This window comes from Pseudoliparis swirei, chromosome 2 (assembly GCF_029220125.1).
Source record: "Pseudoliparis swirei isolate HS2019 ecotype Mariana Trench chromosome 2, NWPU_hadal_v1, whole genome shotgun sequence".
NCBI lineage: Eukaryota > Metazoa > Chordata > Actinopteri > Perciformes > Liparidae > Pseudoliparis > Pseudoliparis swirei.
Window position 1 is genome coordinate 14,078,972 of NC_079389.1, and position 19,662 is coordinate 14,098,633.

The 19,662-nt window shown below is 43.6% G+C and overlaps 1 protein-coding gene across 7 annotated transcripts in view; it reads left to right on the forward strand.

Moving 5' to 3' along the window:
* The window catches only part of epha3 (eph receptor A3), a 93,438-nt gene that overhangs the window by 11,586 nt on the left and 62,190 nt on the right, over positions 1-19,662 (forward strand). For 5 of the 7 annotated variants that reach the window (XM_056423233.1, XM_056423198.1, XM_056423208.1 and 2 more), the window contains exon 3: positions 1,591-2,251. The exons of 1 other annotated variant lie outside the window; for it this stretch is intronic. In XM_056423233.1, coding sequence (XP_056279208.1) covers positions 1,591-2,251 — 661 coding nt within the window. Of the gene's footprint in view, positions 1-1,590; positions 2,252-2,501; positions 2,577-19,662 lie in introns of those variants that run through there. One more of the 7 variants, XM_056423256.1, reaches the window with a different exon arrangement.

Sequence of the window (19,662 nt, forward strand, 5' to 3'; positions counted from 1 at the left end):
AAATGCAATCTATCCCCTTAACTTTCCTCCCACTTTAGCTCTCCCTCGATTTCAACTCTATCTCTTTTACTTTCTCTACCTTTCCCTTCATTATTCCCTCTCTCTCTCTCCCTCTCTCTCGCTCTCTCTCAGGCGTGTTTCATTAAGTTTACTGTGAGATGAAAAGCAAGTGGCCATCCTTCAGCCTAAGAGCTCCTTGACTGCCACACACTCATAGATATCCCTAACGCCCGCACACCCAACCATGTAATAGAGAACCTCGACTTTCTTTGCTCGTCATTAATGTGTGTGTTCAGGCTGAAAGCACCTGCTGTGTCCGCCTGCTACGGGACTTTAAACACTTCACATGAGCCGTATGTGAATGTATATGTGTGTGTGGGTTTATGTTTCCATTAATGCTTGTGTGAAAGGAGCGATAATTCAGTTTCCACTTACCCAGAAAGTGTTTTTCTTTCTATGCCTCTCTCTCTCTCTCTCTGAAAAAAGCACTGCTCATTCAGGGATATATCCATTCAGAATTTTCACAGACTGAAGAAAAATAGAAAAGGCATCCATTTACAAATTAAGGGCCATCCGTTCTAATGACTGTCATTTTAACCACAATGAGCCCAGTGTTTCAGGTGTTTGCCCATTCATCATCACTCCGATTCGGTGTTGATTTGCCTGGACAGCGAAGCCACAGCGCATGATCAATGAGTTTTCCCGCTGTGTTGAATTCAAAAGGAATGACCCCGCTTTCTTTTTCTCCTCTCCTCTCATTGCTTTCTCCCAGTGGAGGGAAAATGTAAGATAGACACGAACGCCCCTGGTATACACTCACATCTGTCTGTACTTCGTAGCTTCTTCTGTTTCATAGTGGATTCAGCACGTTTCCTCTGGTAACCGTAGCTCTGTGATGCAAATAACCAGCAGCTTGTAAGTCCTCATTTGTAGAGACAACGTTAGTAAAAGGGTGGAAAAAAACACTATAGGATTTTGCTAATATTCAACAACAATTAAGCAGCTTCAGACACATTTATTTATTTTTGAGACAGGAAATCACACTCGGTTTTTCTCTGCGATATCTTCACAGTGCTTTGAACATTTGGCTAAGGCAGCAAGTTTGCTTTTAATTAATTTTAGTAACTTACTTCGAGATCTGGTGGTGTGATTTTTCACCCTTAAGTGTTTATTAGATGCTTAGTATTCACCACGAGTGAATCTGAATCTAAATAATTTATCTGTAAATGCTTACAGGGTGGAGATAACTTTCTTTCTCTCCGCTATCTACCCCTTCTTCCCTCTATCCTCTTCCTTCTCAAATCCCCTCTTTCCTATCCCTTCCTCTTTAACTCTCCTCCAATGTCTTGGAACCCTTCTTTTCCCTCTACTTGCTCTCCGTCTATCTTGTTTTTCCTCTTACCGTCACATCTTTTTCATATATTTCTTCATTTTACCTTTCCTTATCTGCTTCCTCCACTACCCCCTCCTCATATTTGAACCTTACATTTCCCCCCTTTTGTTTTTAAATCTATCTCTCTTTAATTTGTTTCTCCCTCTCGTCTTCCTCTGTGTCCATCCTTCACTACTCTTTCTCTCCATCTTTTTCAGTGGGAGGAGATCAGTGGGGTGGATGAGCACTACACACCCATCAGGACCTTCCAGGTGTGCAACGTGATGGAGTACAGCCAGAACAACTGGCTGCGCACCAACTGGATCCCTCGCCAGTCGGCCCAGAAGATCTACGTGGAGATGAAGTTCACCCTGAGGGACTGCAACTCCATCCCGCTGGTCTTGGGCACATGCAAGGAGACCTTCAACCTCCTTTACCAGGAGACAGATGACGACCAGGGGAGCCACTTCAGAGAACACCAGTATACTAAGATTGACACTATCGCCGCTGATGAAAGTTTCACCCAAATGGACCTCGGAGATCGCATCCTCAAGCTTAACACTGAGGTGCGCGAGGTGGGTCCCATGACCAAGAAGGGCTTCTACCTGGCGTTCCAGGACGTGGGCGCCTGCGTAGCTTTAGTTTCAGTGAGGATTTACTTCAAGAAATGCCCTCACACGATAAGGAATCTCGCCTCATTCCCTGATACGGTGCCCATGGACTCCCAGTCACTGGTGGAGGTCAGAGGCTCATGTGTAAATCACTCCAAAGAGGAGGAGCTTCCACGAATGTACTGCAGCACAGAGGGGGAGTGGCTCGTACCTATTGGGAAGTGTCTATGTAACGCAGGGTACGAGGAGAGAAGCAACACCTGCCAAAGTAAGACAGCTTTTCTTTTTCTCCCCTGTATTTTTCTCCTCAGTTCTCTGATATTATTTGTCCTTTTGTCTGACCTTGTTTCAAACACTGTGATACAATGCAAAGTTTCCCACGGCTAAAGTGTGCAAAATGTTTGATGAGAAGACCGTCACACTTAATAGCTGTCAGCCTCGAACCTTTAATGTCTGATACCTAACTTTTGTGTATATGTGTGTGTGTGTGCGCTCTGTATGTGGAATACCTTCAAAAGAATCCTACGGTGTTGCTGGAAAGTTGTTCATGTGCATTTCCATGTGTGTGTGATGTGTTATCCAGGTCTTTGAGCTCCATGGGGCAGCGTGCATGAGGTCAATAGTAATCTTCTGTGTGACACATCATTAGCTATGGGAAGATCTTAACCAGAGCAGCAGGGATGGGACTGATAACCCAGAAGAAAGGAGTGGGCTGGAGTGGATGGTGAATAATGGAATAGCTGCGGCGATGGTTGCGGGTGTTGGTGGAGTCATGAATGGACAGACATTGGAGCCTGGAAATACTCGATCCCAGCCCAAAGTCTGTTGTCGCCTTGGAGGTGGTGGTTGGAAAAGCCCAAAAGTATGTCTGGCTTTGCCTTTCATTCAAACTGTCTGCAACATCATCATCATCACACATGCTTTTCGGGGAGGGGAATTTTGAGTTGTAACCAGCTAGCAATTGTTTTTTGACTATCCTTGTTCCTCTTTATTTCACTTAAAGTAGCATTTCAACCACTTGGACATTACATACATGATGCTGCTTGTCAACTTCTACTTCCCCTTTGGGATCAAGCAACCAGTGGGTTCAAAGGTTAAGTGTCACGACGGGCCTTTCATCATACCACATAACATCCCAGTGTAATTACAACTTTCATCAAATGGGTTTTAATTGTTAATTAGTGTGGCTTCCTCTTTATAAAGGGTTGCATAACATAACGTACCATAACTAGATAATTTAGCAAAATGACATTTTCTGTAACAGCTTTCCTCAATTACTATTGCAGTACTTCATCAGTATTTCTGTGCGGCAATATTTTTAGCATTTTATTCAAATAAATGTTTTATGTAAAAAGCACACAATGTATTTAAATACCACGGCACCTAATGTACAATTACAATAGCAGGGGTACGTACTAACTTAAGTCATCCTCCACTTATTTATGTTTCTGTATATTTTCTTTGACCATGCTATGGAGAGGACTGCCGAGACAGCATGTGCCATGAATCCCAAGCTTCTCTTTGTTGTGGCTGGTTTTCTTCGGTCCATATCAAACTGGATATGCTCCTCCTTTCTCAGTTCGAGCGAGCTCTTAATTCTGGAAGCCAGATGCAGCATATATTTGAAAGCAGCCCCTTTCTTCATGCTCTGCACTGCAGCTGTTTCACAGTGGCTCTAAAGTTCAAAACGTGTATGAAGTTGGAGGAAAAAGCAGTTTGTCTGTATTTCTCTTATTTATGCTTCTAGTCGCGGGCCCTAAATGTTCCTGTGTTCATCAGCTCTGTCCTCTGCAGGGCCGGGCCCAGTGTTAATGAAAGATCAAAGGCAGTCTACCAGGTCAAGCCCCTGCTGTCAGGGCCAAGGGAAGTGCTTTTTCTGGGGTTCGGACTGCAGACGAGCCTGTCTCACTGTCCAGATGCGAGGAGAAACTCTGCCGCAGCTGTCAGATAAAAACAACCTTATATGTGCAAGATGTAAACAGGTTGGGGGAGATGTCAAGTATACAGAAACAAAACACAATCACCATGAAATATACATGTTCTGGTTTGAAAGGTGTCGGAGGAAAAATGTGGGCATCTGTGCTAATTATTTGTCAGCCTTATTTCCGTGTTGAAGACCATTAAAGTTATTAGAATTGGTTGTGTCCGGTGTCTACATGCCATTGAAAACATCTTTATCCTATTGATATTAATATATAAAAGGGCAAATCTTGTTAAATAATTTAATACAAAATGTTTGGACCTTTAATCTGCCAGTTTAGCCTTTGCGATCCAAATTTGAAAGGACAAAACATGTCGATATAAGAAGAGAGCATTATGAAAACAAATAGCAGACCCCTGAGCCCCTCCGTACCCACCCCCCCTCTTCAGTTCCTGTCTCTGTGAATTGTGTGAATGTTTGGATGTATTTGACAATCTCTTATTAGTTTCAGAGAGGTCTAATGGACTCTAATAAGGTCTTATGTTACCCTGGAGTGGGACAGCTGCACCAACAGGCCCCCACAGCCCCCGCGTGCAGCCGTCGGGGGGGCCCCAGCGTGCAGCTCGCTCTCCAGGCCCTCTGTGTTAACAGATAGATGAGTGCATGCGGGTTAAGTCACCGTACAGAGAGATAGCCAGAAAGATGAAAACATATTTAAAGTACGACAAGTGATACAACAGTCTGAAACAGAAGTATTTACATGTCACAAAACCACTTGGTCATATTTGACCCCGTGACGCCATCGTTGTTGATTTATTATTAGCTTGGCTGTACATGGGAAGAACACATACGTTCTACAACTGGACATTGTTTTTTCTCTAAAATAACAAAACAAAAGGAAAGTCAGCTCAGGCCACAAATGAATAATCTAGTAATTACTGTAAACACACACGCTGTCAGGCAACAACAGGGAGGTTCATTTAAGACCCATAGTTTAGTTTGGGTGTTGTTGGTTTGGACTATTCCAAATCAGATGTGGATAGAGCACCTTCACTGAATATTTCATGCTTTGTTTTCTTTGACCGAACGCCTAAAAGCAGTAGCTTCTGTGTGTGTGTGTGTGTGTGTGTGTGTGTGTGTGTGTGGAGGGTGAGGGGGTGAGAGGAAGCTAGAGAGAGTAGGAGAGCAGTTGCATTTGTTTACACAGACTCCAAAGTGTTGTTTAAGATCTTTAATAGAATACACTCTCGTATTAGACCATCGTTATCTGTCTGGCTGTGTGTGTGTAGGTGTGTGTATATGTGTGTATGTATGCGTGAATAGCCAGTAATGGCTGTGAAAACGAGGATGTTGTTTCGGTGGCGCCTTTAAAAGAACACCCACATTCTGTCTGGCGTTGGCATCGGGACGCTGTATGCGAGCTGTCGCTATGAGAGTGTGTGTGCATGTGTGCGTGTTGGCGGCTGATGGCTGCATGACATATTTCACAGGATGCGGTGTGTATTGCTGTGAGCATATTGTGATATTTCATCATCCTTATCAGCGCAGATGTCATCGGATCTTTTGTCAGGGTGAAACTCAGTGAGTGGATGTGGCGTTCTTCAGACTGTACGAGGTGAATGACGCGTCTGTCATCGTCTGGATTACTGTGTGTTTTGTGAGCGGGCTTCAGCCTTTCCATAGAGAATGTGAGGCCAGATTTAATCTCGCTAAGTCAGTCTTTCATCTGTCATTAGAACAGACTGGAGCAGGTGAACTAACTCCTATCTACCATCAGCGTGAAATTCCTGCAACCCTAATTTGATCCTAAAACAGCAAACGGATGTCTGTCTGTCGAGTTTGAGTGTGTGCGAGTGTGTGTTGCAAATGCGTGCAGCTGTTCTGCTGTATGTTGCGGAGAGAGCCCAGGTTTACATTCTTACTGGATTCATCAAGACACACAATCCCCTAACTTGCCAGTACCATAATGCTTATTATAATGTTCACGTATACAGTAAATCCACACACACAGACAAAGGGACATGAGTCTGAGTTCCTGAGTTTGTTTCATGGATTACTTAACATATTTTATTATAAGTGGAAAGAGAGAGAAATAAGTTTCAAGCAACTATAAAGTAAAGATTTGTTTGACTTTTGACCTTTGCACTCAAATTATTTGTTTCCGATGACTTCCAAACAGCGATGACTTTCTTTCCTTGTTTACTTCCTTTCCTTTTTCCCTTTCTCTCTCTCTCTCTCTCTTTCCGCTCACCCCTGTGGCTAGTGGTCTTGGCCGCCGTTTCAAAGCCCACCGTCCATCTCATGTCGAATGTTTTATATCACTCTTCACCCTGTAGCTTAAGTGATTTAGCTGCTGTCCTCATGCACAGACATGCTTGCCTTCCAAGCAGTCACAGTTATACATCGTTCATTATCTTGGTCACGCAGACCCGACCAGACCAGAAGGATTCAGCATCCATTTTATCATTTGACTTGCAGAACGCTGTACTCGGCTTCAACGATGAGTCACATGACTTGCTGTAAGGTTATTGCCGTTGTGTGCATGACCAATTACTCTCTATCTCTATTGCATCTGATTGTTTTAGGGTGACGCAAAATGGTGGAAATCCATTGCAGCATTTTTCTGTAGCTTGGACAAAGAAACCTACATACTTGCAGGAGAGATCAGACCACAACAGAGCTACAATGGCAGTAAATAATGAACCTATATTCAATAAGTACTTGTTGGACGCCAAAAGGATGCCGGTGTTGCTCTGTCTTGCTAGAAATGTTTTTGTAATATTGTTTTGCAGTCCCTCTGCCCCCTAGTGTTCATAAATCCTGTCATGCAACTTAGGTTGTCTGTTTATTAGAAAAGACTCTGCTGCGAGCTAATTACTTATTGATGATAAGCACCAAATGAGACACCCATGAATGTACACCCAATGTTTTTCGAAGGAATTTAAAGTGGGTTTCACATCATTTTGTTTCTAATATCATTTTACATAATATATGATCTTCTTTATTGAGACACATAAAGCTCAATGCTAAATATGTTAGCCTCACATATGGATTGATCAAATACCCTTGCAGGCTAATTGATCAAAGCAGAAGAGATCCAGCAGAACTTTAGACTCCCTATGGTTATTCTTGAATGTTCCTTATTATTATTATTTTTCTTCCCCACATTGTTTTTTTGACTGTATTTCTGGTATATTGGTTCTGCCAGACTGTTGAGGCTGAGTGCTGTGAATTCATGGAGCTCTTGGCTCTCCTCTGGTTCCTTGGAAGAAATCTGTTTGTTTGCGTTGGCTGTGATATAACTGCCCGGTTCTCTACAAGAACATGTCAGTTATACACAGACACTCACACAGAATACCACATCCCCTAAATTACAATTGTTCAGCCAGCAACAGGGTGGAATGCATCACATAATCTTTTCCATTCTTGTATTTGTCTCTCTGTGTGCATCGCAGCCTTTTTCTTATCCAGTTCACTAAACTGAGTTCTCTGAGCCATTGTTTCTGTTTCCAGCTCCATGTCATATACCAACGTTGCACACATTCACAGTGGGAGCTGCACAGTCTAGCATAGTAGAACAAGAGCCAGGAACTGTGTTCAGCGCCTTATTGAGAGGCACCTCCAACGTTGTTGTTGAGAGCCGGTGTGACTCAGATACACACTTTCAAAACCAATCCAGGCAATCACATCAGTTCATACTGTCCTGTGTGTGTTTTTGTTTGTGTGTGTGTGTGTGTATGAATGACCTGTAATACTGGAGATGGCTCTGCTCTATCACTACTGTTCCATTGCATCAGTCTCCTCCTCTCTTGTCAGCTTAGCTTAGTGTGGAGGCCTTCTCGGCTGCAGGCTTTTGGCTGTGCACTGGCTGGCATGTCGCCTTTCTGGAGCTGAAAATGAGAGGAGAGATGAGAAGAAAGGACAAGGCCTGGATTGCTTCAGTGAGAAAGAGTTTGAATTATGATGTTACCACTACATTATACAACATTTGCGTCATGTAAAAAAACAGCTTTTAAAAAGAAAATTGTGTTCCTAAAATCGCAGAGAACTCTGGTTGATGGTTAAAAATGATCTAGAATAGCTTTGTGATCTCTTTGGGAGTCCCAACCTCTGACATTCACCTCATCACATTTCAAGTTGCATTGAAGTGAGTGCATCCTCAGTTCAATCCTTGTCTATTTGTGTTGATTTGTTTTATCTCTATTGTGTCTCTACTAAATGTCAGTCCCTCAGGTACCGTTTGACTTTTTGAGGATCTTCCATGACCTTGATGTGCTAAAAACAAACAAACCTGCGCTAATTAAAGCATGCCGAGATGCCTGCAGCAATCACACTGACTCCCTCTCCACAACACAGCAGCCGGGAGGGGAATCTGAGTGGAGAGAGGGAAATAGAGAAAGGGAGAGTACAAAAAAGAGAGGGAGAGATAATGAGCATACTATTAATTAGAGAAATCATTCAGCTGGAGTCCAAAAGCAGGAAATACTCACGAAGCAAGGAAACGCAGCGTTAATGTTATACAGTGGCATATACACATCTGTGTGAAGAGAGAGAGCACATTCATATAGCCATCTTGTTTGCGACTCCGTCCCTCTTAAATCAATGTCTACTTCTCTCTCTGTGTGCACACTTCTCGCCTTGTGAAGCAGTGTTGGTGTGGATGTCAGTGTGGGGAAGCCCTTGCTGTGTCAGTGTGTTTCTGGCATACAGGGCTAAGGAGGAGGCTGTTGCCAAAGATGCAGGAAAGGTTTGTTCATTCTGGGTATTATTGCCTGTTTGCTTTTCTCTTTATGGGCCTTCCAGTGCAGGCTGGGGGTGGCGGGTGAGCCCGTCACCCCGGGGCCCTGGTGCTTTTAGGACTTCAAAGCTGTTGGTAACCACAGGCTCAGGAATTCAACTCAACACACAGACAAATACACCCGCATGCACACACACACCCACGCCCAACCGGGCCTATGCCAGAAATGGAGGGACAGATAGATGGGGTGTTTATTTGTTGGAGAGGCCCCTGCAAGTCGACAAGACCACTTCACAGTGATCATTCTTTGTGTGTGTGTGTGTCTGTGTGTGTGTGTTTGTACTCCACACAGAGATATGGTTTATAATGTGCAGCCAGTATGCATAAAAAGAAGAACAAGTATAGAACACACATAGCATGGATCTGTTGATGTGCTTCTGTGCATTTCTTCATTCTGTACACTGGCTGACGGTCGCTGTAGGACTCTGAACATGGCGAGTGTGTGCGTACGTGTGTGAGCTTGTGTTTCTCTGCAGAGGCGAGGACGGAGGGACGGACACCGCGGGAAGCGTCCTGTTTGACAGACGCAGTGGATGTTTGGATACACATGTAATGTCACAGGGGCGGCAAGGAAGTAGGACAGAGGAGTCACTCCATCATTCCTGATAGATGAGAAGGCTGTGGAGGGAGGTGAAAGAAGGAGGAGAGGGGGAAGCTTAGGCAAGAGAGAAAGAAACCGAGCTGTCGCTGATATAGACCCCCGCTGAAAACTCAGTTTCTTGATTTGTTACGTTGCTGCTTCAAAATCAACATCCCCAGAGGCTGACATGTATGTTTCTTTTATTTATCAGGATGTTTTCAGCATTGCTTTACTGATCTGTTTCCTGAGTTCATTGCTCTCAAATCTTCCAGGAACTGATTAAATGATTTTCCGCCGCAACTTGAACCCGAGCAGGTCACGAGCTATGACACATAACTGGGTCAAACAAACATACAACTTCTGTCCAGGAGACCATTGGTCATGCCCCGTGCAAAACCAATTATTCTTCCCAGTTTTACATTTAATTTGGATAAAACAGATGAATACATGAACCATTCTGAAACTGCTTTAGAAAAATGTAATTACAAAAAAAACACATTATTTTTCAGGCGACCAGCCCCGGCAAATATTTTTTTTGCAATTACTTCAAGTGACTCTTGCAGGTCTCATTTGCATTGTTACTTTTTTCCTCCTCACTTTCTATTACCACTAGCCACTACTATCAGTGTTTCACTTCACAACTGTCTGTCCTTTAATTTGTGCTTTTCTTTGAAGTCATGGCATGGAGTTTAACCAGTTGGAGTAACCATTGACTCCCGCCATAACCTGTTGAAGTGCCTAATCATAATATTGCTATTACTCATACTACAACTACAAGCAATTTATATTCAACGCAAGACTATATTGCATGCCGTGTGTAACTCATGAATAAAATAGGCCAACTGTAAATCTATCGCGTGAGATGTCTCCTGTCCTCGGTGCTGATGATGCCCTCAGATGCAACCTCAGACACATCTAGGGTCGGCGGCTGTCATGTGTCTCGCTTATCTAAACCCGTTCTGGAGGCATGTATCGTGACACTGAGGGTATACTTGTCAGCAGCTTTGTCTCCTTGTCCAGCTGCGATGCGTTCCTTGAACAGAGGACTCTCGGTCTCATTTCAGTTTGAAAGAGCCCAAGCGTCACCACGTCAATGTCTGTCTTCAAGCAGGAGTCTGATCGCGCTGCGACGTCACAGATGTCAGCATAACAACCTCTCTGTTTCAGCAAACTGCGCTCTTTAATGACAGCCAACTAAAGGGACGCGATGTCTGTTTTCACCCTTTTGAGGGTGAGGGCACAGCATGGAGTTCCCGTGGTAACGCTGCAGCGTGGCCCGAGGCCGTTACCACACACGCAGTAGCCATTGATGGAGTGACACGTTAGAACTGCTGCCTCTCAAAGACTCAGTCACAGGGGCTTTTGGGGATATTTATGATCACTCTGACAGCATCGACACTTTGCTCTTTTGCTAAGTTTTGTGACACAAATCAATTCAATGATATCAACCCACTAAACATGCTGGAGTCTCCCGGGGGATGTTTCATGCACATTTTATAATGTATTTGAAGTCTTGTATTCCTTTATGTTTGAAAGGATTAACATAGTGTTGGTAATACTCAGGCACAATATCTTGTGTTAACTAGGCACCAAAGATTTATATTTTGTCGAAAGTTAACACTGACTAATTATAAATACAAAAGCAAATCTTACTCAACTAGTCCTTGCTTTAAACTTGGCTGCTTTTATTAATATATTTGTTTGTGTGTGTTGGTCCCTCGTACCTGTCTGCTCGTGTTTTGTTGACCTTACTATGCTAACCGTGGTGTGTTTATTGCTTGCATCTTCCATCTCATTCAGGTCTGCAGGAAGTGAAGCTGAACTCCTCAGAGAGTGTGTGTGTGTGCCTGTGGGTGTGTGTGTGAATTTGTGTGTGTTTGAAAATGTGAATCTGTGTGTGTGTTTAAATGTGTGAGAGAGACAGAGAGAGGGAGAGAACAATAGTGAAAGAGAGAATAAGTGCACAAGATAAGTGTGCTGTCTACACTTATCCATTAAGACATCATTTCCCAGAGTTTCCACCTGGATGAACATGTTGCTCTGGCACAGCCTTGGGGTGAACTTGCTGCTTGTCAGTAGTGTTCCCCTCTTTGACCAAGAGCAGGCTGGAATGGGTCAAAAGAACCTGGTCAAAAGCAAGTTAGAATTGGAATGAAAAGCTGTGAAAAGTTTGCACTGCAGTTTTCAGTTCTAGTTCCAAGTTCCCAGGTTGTCACATTTCTAATGCACTCTTTTCTTGCACATTTGACAGACTGTTTCCTATTGGAGACTATTTGAAAGGGTGGGGTACCAGGGCTGCTCCAATCTATTTGGACTTCATATAGTGACAGTAGTAGAAGTCTCTTGGCATCGAGTCCCTTCTCTTTATAATATAAATTTAACAGACCTGGACTTTTCAGTTTAGTTAAGGGTGTCATGAAGTTAATCAGCTGCAAAGGCTGAGGGCACGGCCTCTACTCTGGACTGCTCCAACTGCTACCTGGATTTTATGGGTACAAGTTCAGTGTGAGCACCCTTTGTCGTGGCTTTATTGGGCCGCGGTAGAGCCACAAAGGGTGTTTGAATTGCAGGTAAACTTTTGTTCACTAACGAAGACCACGCCAACAGTGGTATGAGTTTACAGTTGGTTTATTGTGAACACATGAATGAAGGGATGATTATCGTCCGGAACGAGAAGGGTGGTAAGGTCGTGGAGAGCGGGTTGGAGGGGTGCGATTTGAGACTGCTGGCGTCTGGTGGTTAGAGGGAACAGCGGGGGTGGAGACTCGTGGGTGGGGGCTGTCTCTTCTGAAGCTCTGACGGTGTAGAGTCCCCCGCTGTTCCTGTAGGAGAGAAATGGGAAGACAAGAACGGGGTCGGGAGGAAGGGATGTCGGAGCTGAGACGAAGAGGGAGTGAACAGGTTTGACATGTTTAAGTACCGAGGGCTCGGATGATTGGCTGAGTAAGGGGCCTTCCTTCCTGAACTATGTTTATAAAACACCATTTGTGACCATCTAATAGGACCTCAGCTTGAGCTTGACTGGGTGTAGAGACAAGTAGAGTGAAACCCCCCCAAAAAAACATGAGAAAAAGGTCACTCCGGCTGTTTTTATGGTTTCACTCTCGGTGACGGAGATCGATTGAAAGAACCTCAGAGTGAAGATGTGTCATAGGAACACGGTCCAAAAGAGATGCACAACTTATTGGGAGACCTACAGTACATCAGCTGTAGAGACTTTATTACTCTGCAGGCTCGAAGGCACTGGACAAACACATACATTTCTCATGAATTGTGCAGCGATATACCTCCTCTAACTGCGAAGAAATGTCAGTGGACTCCATTCACTCATTGTTAAAACACACCCTTACGTGACCAGAAACACAATAAAGTAACCCGTCTCAAGAGAACTTCTTGTTCAGCATGGAACATTGTTGAAGAGTCAATTTTCAGTTTCAATTCAGTTCATTTGTATTGCCCAATTTCACAAATTACAAATTTGTCTCGGAGTGCTTTACAATCTGTACACATAGACATCCCTGCCCCAAAACCTCACATCGGACCAGGAAAAACTCCCAAATAACCCTTCAGGGGGAAAAAAAGGGAAGAAACCTGCAGGAGAGCAACAGAGGAGGATCCCTCTCCAGGATGGACAGGTGCAATAGATGTCATGTGTACAGAAGGACAGATTTAGAGTTTAAATACATTCAATGAATATGACAGAGTGTATGAATAGTTCATAGTAGGCATATTCCACGATGGAGACCTCCACGATCCATCAGGCAGATGGCGGTGGGGAGGAGGAGTGGGCGGAGTCTCAACAGTGGGCGGAGTCTCAACAGGGCAGTGGCGTGGTCGGTACCAGGAATTCCACGACCCAGACCTCGATGATCCATCAGGCAGATAGGATCTATGCCGTCTCATAGGGTCCGATGACCCCATGAGACGTGAAGTCAAAAGGACTCCGGGGAGAAAGCAGAGTTAGTAACGTGTGATTGAGAGATGAAAATTCATCCCTAAGGAGAGAAAAAAGAGGAGATAGGTACTCAGTGCATCCTAAAACGTCCCCCAGCAGCTATAAGCCTATAGCAGCATAGTCACTGATGTCCCAGGAAGTTGTGTCTGTCTGAAATGATCCATGGACTCAGACTTCATGCATCCTTGACTCTCCCTACTCCCACATTTGATAGCGATAAAGGAAAAGGTCCCTGCACTCATTTATTGGATACTCTTTCCACCCTGCAAGAAGCAGAGTGGTGACATTTTACCTTCAGCTGTGGCGGTTGACTTACAACTGGTCCCATATGGAGTAACATGCCCTCTGGTGTGTGCAACTGTCTGTGTGAATGTATGCATCGGGGGATTGAGAAAGGGGTCATTTGCGTGCAATATATGTACTTCTGTTGTGCATGCATATGAGTGTGTGTCCGTTCTGTGTGTGCTGATTAAAAGCGGTCAGGCCTCAGTGATCAGGCCTTTAGCTGTCCCTGCACTCTGAATGCCAAACACAGCAGAGCATGCCCAGAGCAGCCAAGCATGGAGACTGCAACGCTCGACCACACCAGACAACCTTAACGGTCTGCAGCTGTGTGTGTGTGTGTGTGTGTGTGTTTCTGTGTTTGTGTGTGTCTTTTCCCACTTTTGTGTTTGTCTCTGTGTCCATCTTTGACCATTAAGAACAATCTGGATAAGAACGATTGACGAGTTTTCATTTCCCGATGCCAGTTGCCGGCATCTATACAAAACACACGATTAAGTGTGTGTGTATGGAGTTATGTCAGCTTCAAATGCTTTCTCCATTAATTGTTAATCAAATTCCTCTGAGGTCATCGATGTTTCTCAGCCACAGTTTCTGAGAGAAAAAAAGGTACAAAGAAAGAAAATGTACTTTGGTGACCACATCTTTTTAAGAATATCATGTACAGATACATGATTTATTGTAGAATGTGTGTGTTAATGGTTGAATTGTTTTTCTCTCCATACACACATCTAATGTGTTTATGTACTGTTCAGTCTGTGTTGATAGTTCTCTAGATGGTGCATATTACATTGTAAATGTACATATTATAAAAAAGAGTAATTTCCTCATCTTCTATATTTTAAATCTGCTCCACTTACTTACCTATTTTTAAAATCTGATTTATTTCCCCTCGCGGAATGCTTAAGTAGATGTGGTTTGTTTTATTTGGAGACTGCAACGGAGAAGTTAAAGATGATGGCTATGAAACTAAAGTTATATTGTCATTAGCTGCGTTCATGATTTAAATTGGTTGTTGCTTGTATGCAGCTCATTCTTCCCGGTTTGCCCAACACACTCTCTATGGCTTGACCAGTAGCACCATTGTCTTTCAACAAGTGTTTGCGCTGCCAAAAATGTATAATGCCCCTCCCCTTAAACGAAAGGCCTCTCTTTCTGTCTCTATCCAAGTCTCTCCTCTTGACGTGGCGGGAATAAAGCACCACTTATACCAGGGTAAAGGATCCAACCTTTAAAGGTTGAGGGATACTGTGGAGATGAGCGCTGACCTTTTTTACAAATTACAAACACTCGCTCACGCACGTACACGCACACAAATATGCATGGAAGGTTAGAAGTGGTCCAGAGACGAGCAGAGAAAAATGGCAGACAGCGGTGTCCAACAAGATTACTGGACTCATCATCCACAGATTCCCCCCCCCCCCCGCCCTCCTCCAATTCATTTCCCTTCATCTCTCTCCTGTTCAAATGCATGGCACCAGGCATTTGTCAAGGTGAAGGTAGCACGGTCCACGCCTCGCAATACAACCGACCAACTTTTCCATTTCTTCCGCTCGGCTGGTCTTTTGCTATCGTGTCTTCAATTTCAGCACCTGGAGGCGATGCCAAAGTGCAAACCCTCGGGGAATGTTAGATACATCTCACTGATTAATGCAAAGGCCCCTGACAGATTCCCTGCTCCTCTCACTGGTTCTGTATTTCTGTTGGTGCAAACAGCTGTGTTGATCTGAACCTGGTTAGCAGGGTCTTCTCCTCTCACATGTTTTTGTTAATTCAATGAGTACACAATAAATAGCCAAGTTTGATCTGGTTTGATTTGAATTACTGATATAACAATCTGTATTATGAAATAACATAAAATAAACTTCTTCTGCGATCACAAGTTCCCATTGAAAAGGCCTTATGTTCACCACTGGTTCTTTAGTGTGTGTGTGTGTGTGGGTTGAGGATGACAGCTCTCTGCCAGGGGTAATTGAGGTGTGTGGTATTGATGAGACCCCATCTCTAATGAGCTTTAGCCAATTAATCCATCGATTTACATATAAATGGCTCCTGGAAGGTTTGTGGCTTCGGCTGCCATCTGCATGTACTTACCATGCTATTATCTTGCTGAGTGACACTACACACATGCAGAGATGGAGGGCTTGAGAGACGGAAAGTGTGGTAGAGACACACGACTGCTCCATCGTTGATAAATTGCTCTGTATGTCATTAACAAAAAATTAAGGTGTTAATTGAGTGCACACTTTTAATTAGGAGGTAAACATCTTTTCATTGTGTGTGTCAATCTCCCCCACAACTCTACCTTGGAGTGTATCAGGATTGTCTGTGCATTCTAGTTTTTTTGGTACTTCTTTAACTAAATAATTTATGTTAATGATACATTGCAGTGTCATTTATTTTTGATATGAAGGAAAATAATGCTTTCTCTCTTGTTTTTGCATCTCCTACATGACATTAGCACATTTGTGTGGAAAACAGCAAATTCTAGGAAATCAAAGAGATAAATGTTGTACCCCCAATATGTATTTTTGCATGTGTAAACTGTTGTGAGACGAGCCTCAATTTAAGGACCCATTCAATATTGTTGATTTTTGTCAGCGATTTGTCAGTTTTCACATATACAACCAACTTTAAACTGGTTCTGGGGGTCTAAATGAGTGCTGGACATTTGTTCATTGTAGTACTCCGTTCTCATTCTAGATCTACGACATCGTGTGTGGATGCCGCAGCACAGAGTGGCTCATTCTGGTTTGCAAAAAAAAATGGTCTCTTTAAAGTCTTTCATCTAAAACAATGCGTAAATGTAGAGTTCTGCTATCAGCCTGCGTACTGAATGTGCTTCGATGTTAATTACAACCATGCTCAGCTTAACTAAGATACTCAGTAAATTGTCCCCAGGTGGGGAAAGAATAGGCTATCTTCATTTCACATGGCTGCAGTTGAGCTAATTATGGTGGTGGTGGTGTGTGTGTGTCTTTGTATGTGTGTAGGTGTGTCTGTGTGTGTGTGTGTGTGCGCATGTGCGAGTGTGTACGTGCGTGGAGTTGTGCTTGGTCAAGTTTCTTTTGTATACACAGTATGTGGTGCTGAACATGAGCTCATTGGTCTAGCTTGATACTAAGTTTGTATGCATCTGTCTCTGTTCATGCAAATTGCTGTGTGTGTTTCCGTGTTTGTGTGGGTGTGTGTGTGTGTGTGTGTGTGTGGATATGATGCACCAGAGAGCTCTGTTTGCTTTCTCCACCCTGTCTACTTTGTATGTGTGTCTGTTTGTACATTCAAGCAAAGCGAGACAAGAATTGGCACAAACTAAAACATGCAACTTCCAAAGCCAACAGTTCTGTTAAGTGAGATGTGCTGTTTTATAATGATGCCATCTATCACTCCCTTCATCTCTCCCTTCCGTTATTCCCAAACTCCTCCATCACAGTCTCTGTGGCCTCATTAATTTAACCTGCTATTTATGGCCCTATAAAAACAATAAGGAAAGAGAAGACGGGCTTCACTGGCACGAACGCCGCTCCCAGAGCACGGGAGGGACGGGGGATCCTGTTGAGTTGGATGGGGCATTCCGCATCACTTTCACTTAATTTCACGAGATGCTTAACATCTGGTGAGATGTTTTCATATATGCAGTATGTTCTTGGACACATCCCAGCTAGGAGGTCCTATATGTTAGAACATAAGTGGAAATGAAGCCCAACTGTGCAAACGGACTTTTCGAAATTAGAACGACCAAATTGTGTCAGTAAACCCACAAACTAAAATTGTCCCCTTTCTATACAAATGAGCCTCATTGCAAAAACAGTCCGATTCACAAAGATCAACGCTATATGCCACATGCTTTTAAATGAAATTATCAGTGTTTTCAGAGAGCTGAAGGTATTTATGAGGGGAGTCACGCCCAGACTTTTCAGAGATATATTCACTCCCAAATCCATTTTTTCTCCGTCATATTTTTTACATTTCTCGCCTGTGGTTTTTGAGGAATGCGTCTGTACCTTGTCAGCGAGGACATGTAGCTCGTGTTCAGAACATTACATTTATATTTTCTGTCTGCCAATGTTCTGACTGTGTTTTTGGCGCAAAGTCGACATTTATACTTTGCCACATAGATTCTTGCCATTAAAAAGCAAGAAGGCAAATTGTGGCAAAGTAGCAGGTGTGATGATGCTTTAATGTCATCAACACAAAATGTTTTGTGAATGGGACCTAGGAACTGGGCAGATAGCCGATGCAAGTGATGCTGTAATTCATTAAGCTAGCCGAGGCTGTAATTCATGTTTTGTAAAAAAAAAATTGTAAAGTGTCAGAGGACTTTACTCTGTTATCCAACTGGAAAAGCAAATTGCACTTTGGTGGGTCTCACTTTCACATGCAAGATTCGACTAATATATCAATCGTTGGCTCTAGTCAGCTAGCTATGTTTGATCAACTGTGTCAGCACAGTTATTCATGACTTTGATATGAATATGATTTGATATGCAGCTAGTCTCCATAACCTGTTCTCTATTGGGACGTCCTCAAGGACTTGAGACTGCAGGACTCTTCTCAACCAGTGACCTCTAGTAACCTGTTGCTGCTGTCAAAAAAGAGTGTGTAACAGACATGATAGACGAGTCTATAAGGGCTTGTTACATACTGCTGTTGGCTCCTTTCAGGCATATAACATGGGGTCACATGATGCTGCATAGAGCTCAATGGGAGGCTACTCACACATTGATTACATTACATGTCATTTAGCAGAGGCTTCTATCCAAAGCGACTTACAATTAGTGCATTCAACCATGAGTACTAACTCAGAACAACAAGAATCGAGAAAATGACACAATAATGTTGTCAAATGTAAATGAAGGCTGTCTGCTTCGTGTTTGAGCAGCGGAGCATGGGGGAACTGAGATGTGGAGTATGAGTATGATAGAGAGCGGTGTGCAGCTTTCATATGTTTGCACACACAGAGCCACGCCATATTCTGCATCTGCGTCGAAACGAGAACCCTTCACCCGGTTCCTTTTTAATGATGGACTGCTCTCGGTGGCTGTTATTGGGGGGAGTGGGGCTGATCAGTGTGCTGCAGAGTGAAATACCATGTGTGTGCCCAGCAGGAGAACATTCCTTCCGGCCCCATGATTTCCTCAGGTCATTCATGCAGCCATCATCCCCAGTGTAATGGCATTGTCTTGCAGCTCAGCCGCCCCGCCAGGCCCCCCCACGCTTCAGCCTTTGGCCTCCCTGACAGCACTGCCCTTCAGCTGCCTGTCATCCACACCCGACCTGGGGTGGTTGATGGGAGAGTGGGAGGGGTCAAGAGGCTGAGGCTGGGGCTAACTCTACAATCAGGTTACTAAAATGCTTTATTCATACAGTATTACCGCCATTGTCTTCAGCGTCTGGGGAGAGCTGAATTTATACTCATACTGTCCATGAAGTGTGAAATTCTCAGTGGTGGAATGAGCTCCCCACTGACATCAGGACAGCAGAAAGTCTCTACATCTTCCGCCGGAGACTGAAAACACACATTTTCCGACTATTAAACAAAAAAACACAGATTTGCATTTTGTGCACTAAATAGCTCTTATTGTGGTACTTTTTACTATGTTATATTGAGAAATGTGTGTCTTGTATTCTTCTTGTTGTTTGTTTGTAGTTTTGTAGTTTGAATGAATGCATCTGTAAAGCGCGCTGGAAAATAAAAGCTGCCTAAAACATGTAATGAAATTCAGTAATTGCTATTTCCAATAGCTGCTAAAGATGAGACATTTAACCTGGTAGCAGAGAAGACACATACGCAGTCTTATTTCACCATGAAATGATAGAAAATGATGAACCATGGCATTCAACAGGAACTTCCCTTTTGAGTGCCATCATGCTATTTACACCTAGAAAGCCGAGAGCACCTTATAGCGATCGCAGCGCCTGGCATTTAGAGTCGCAGCCTCTTTCCTTCTCGACATTTCGTGGAGCTTCTATAGTAATGTGGCAGTGACATAACAAAACAATGCTGCCTTCTCTCGCATTTGCTTGTCTAAATGCAGACTGCGTATGTTGCTGTGCGATTTGCTTCTACATGGATGAGTTTGTGAGAGCCAACCAGAGGAACACGGTCGCTAGCACCTTATAGGAAGTGAATCTGCTGCACT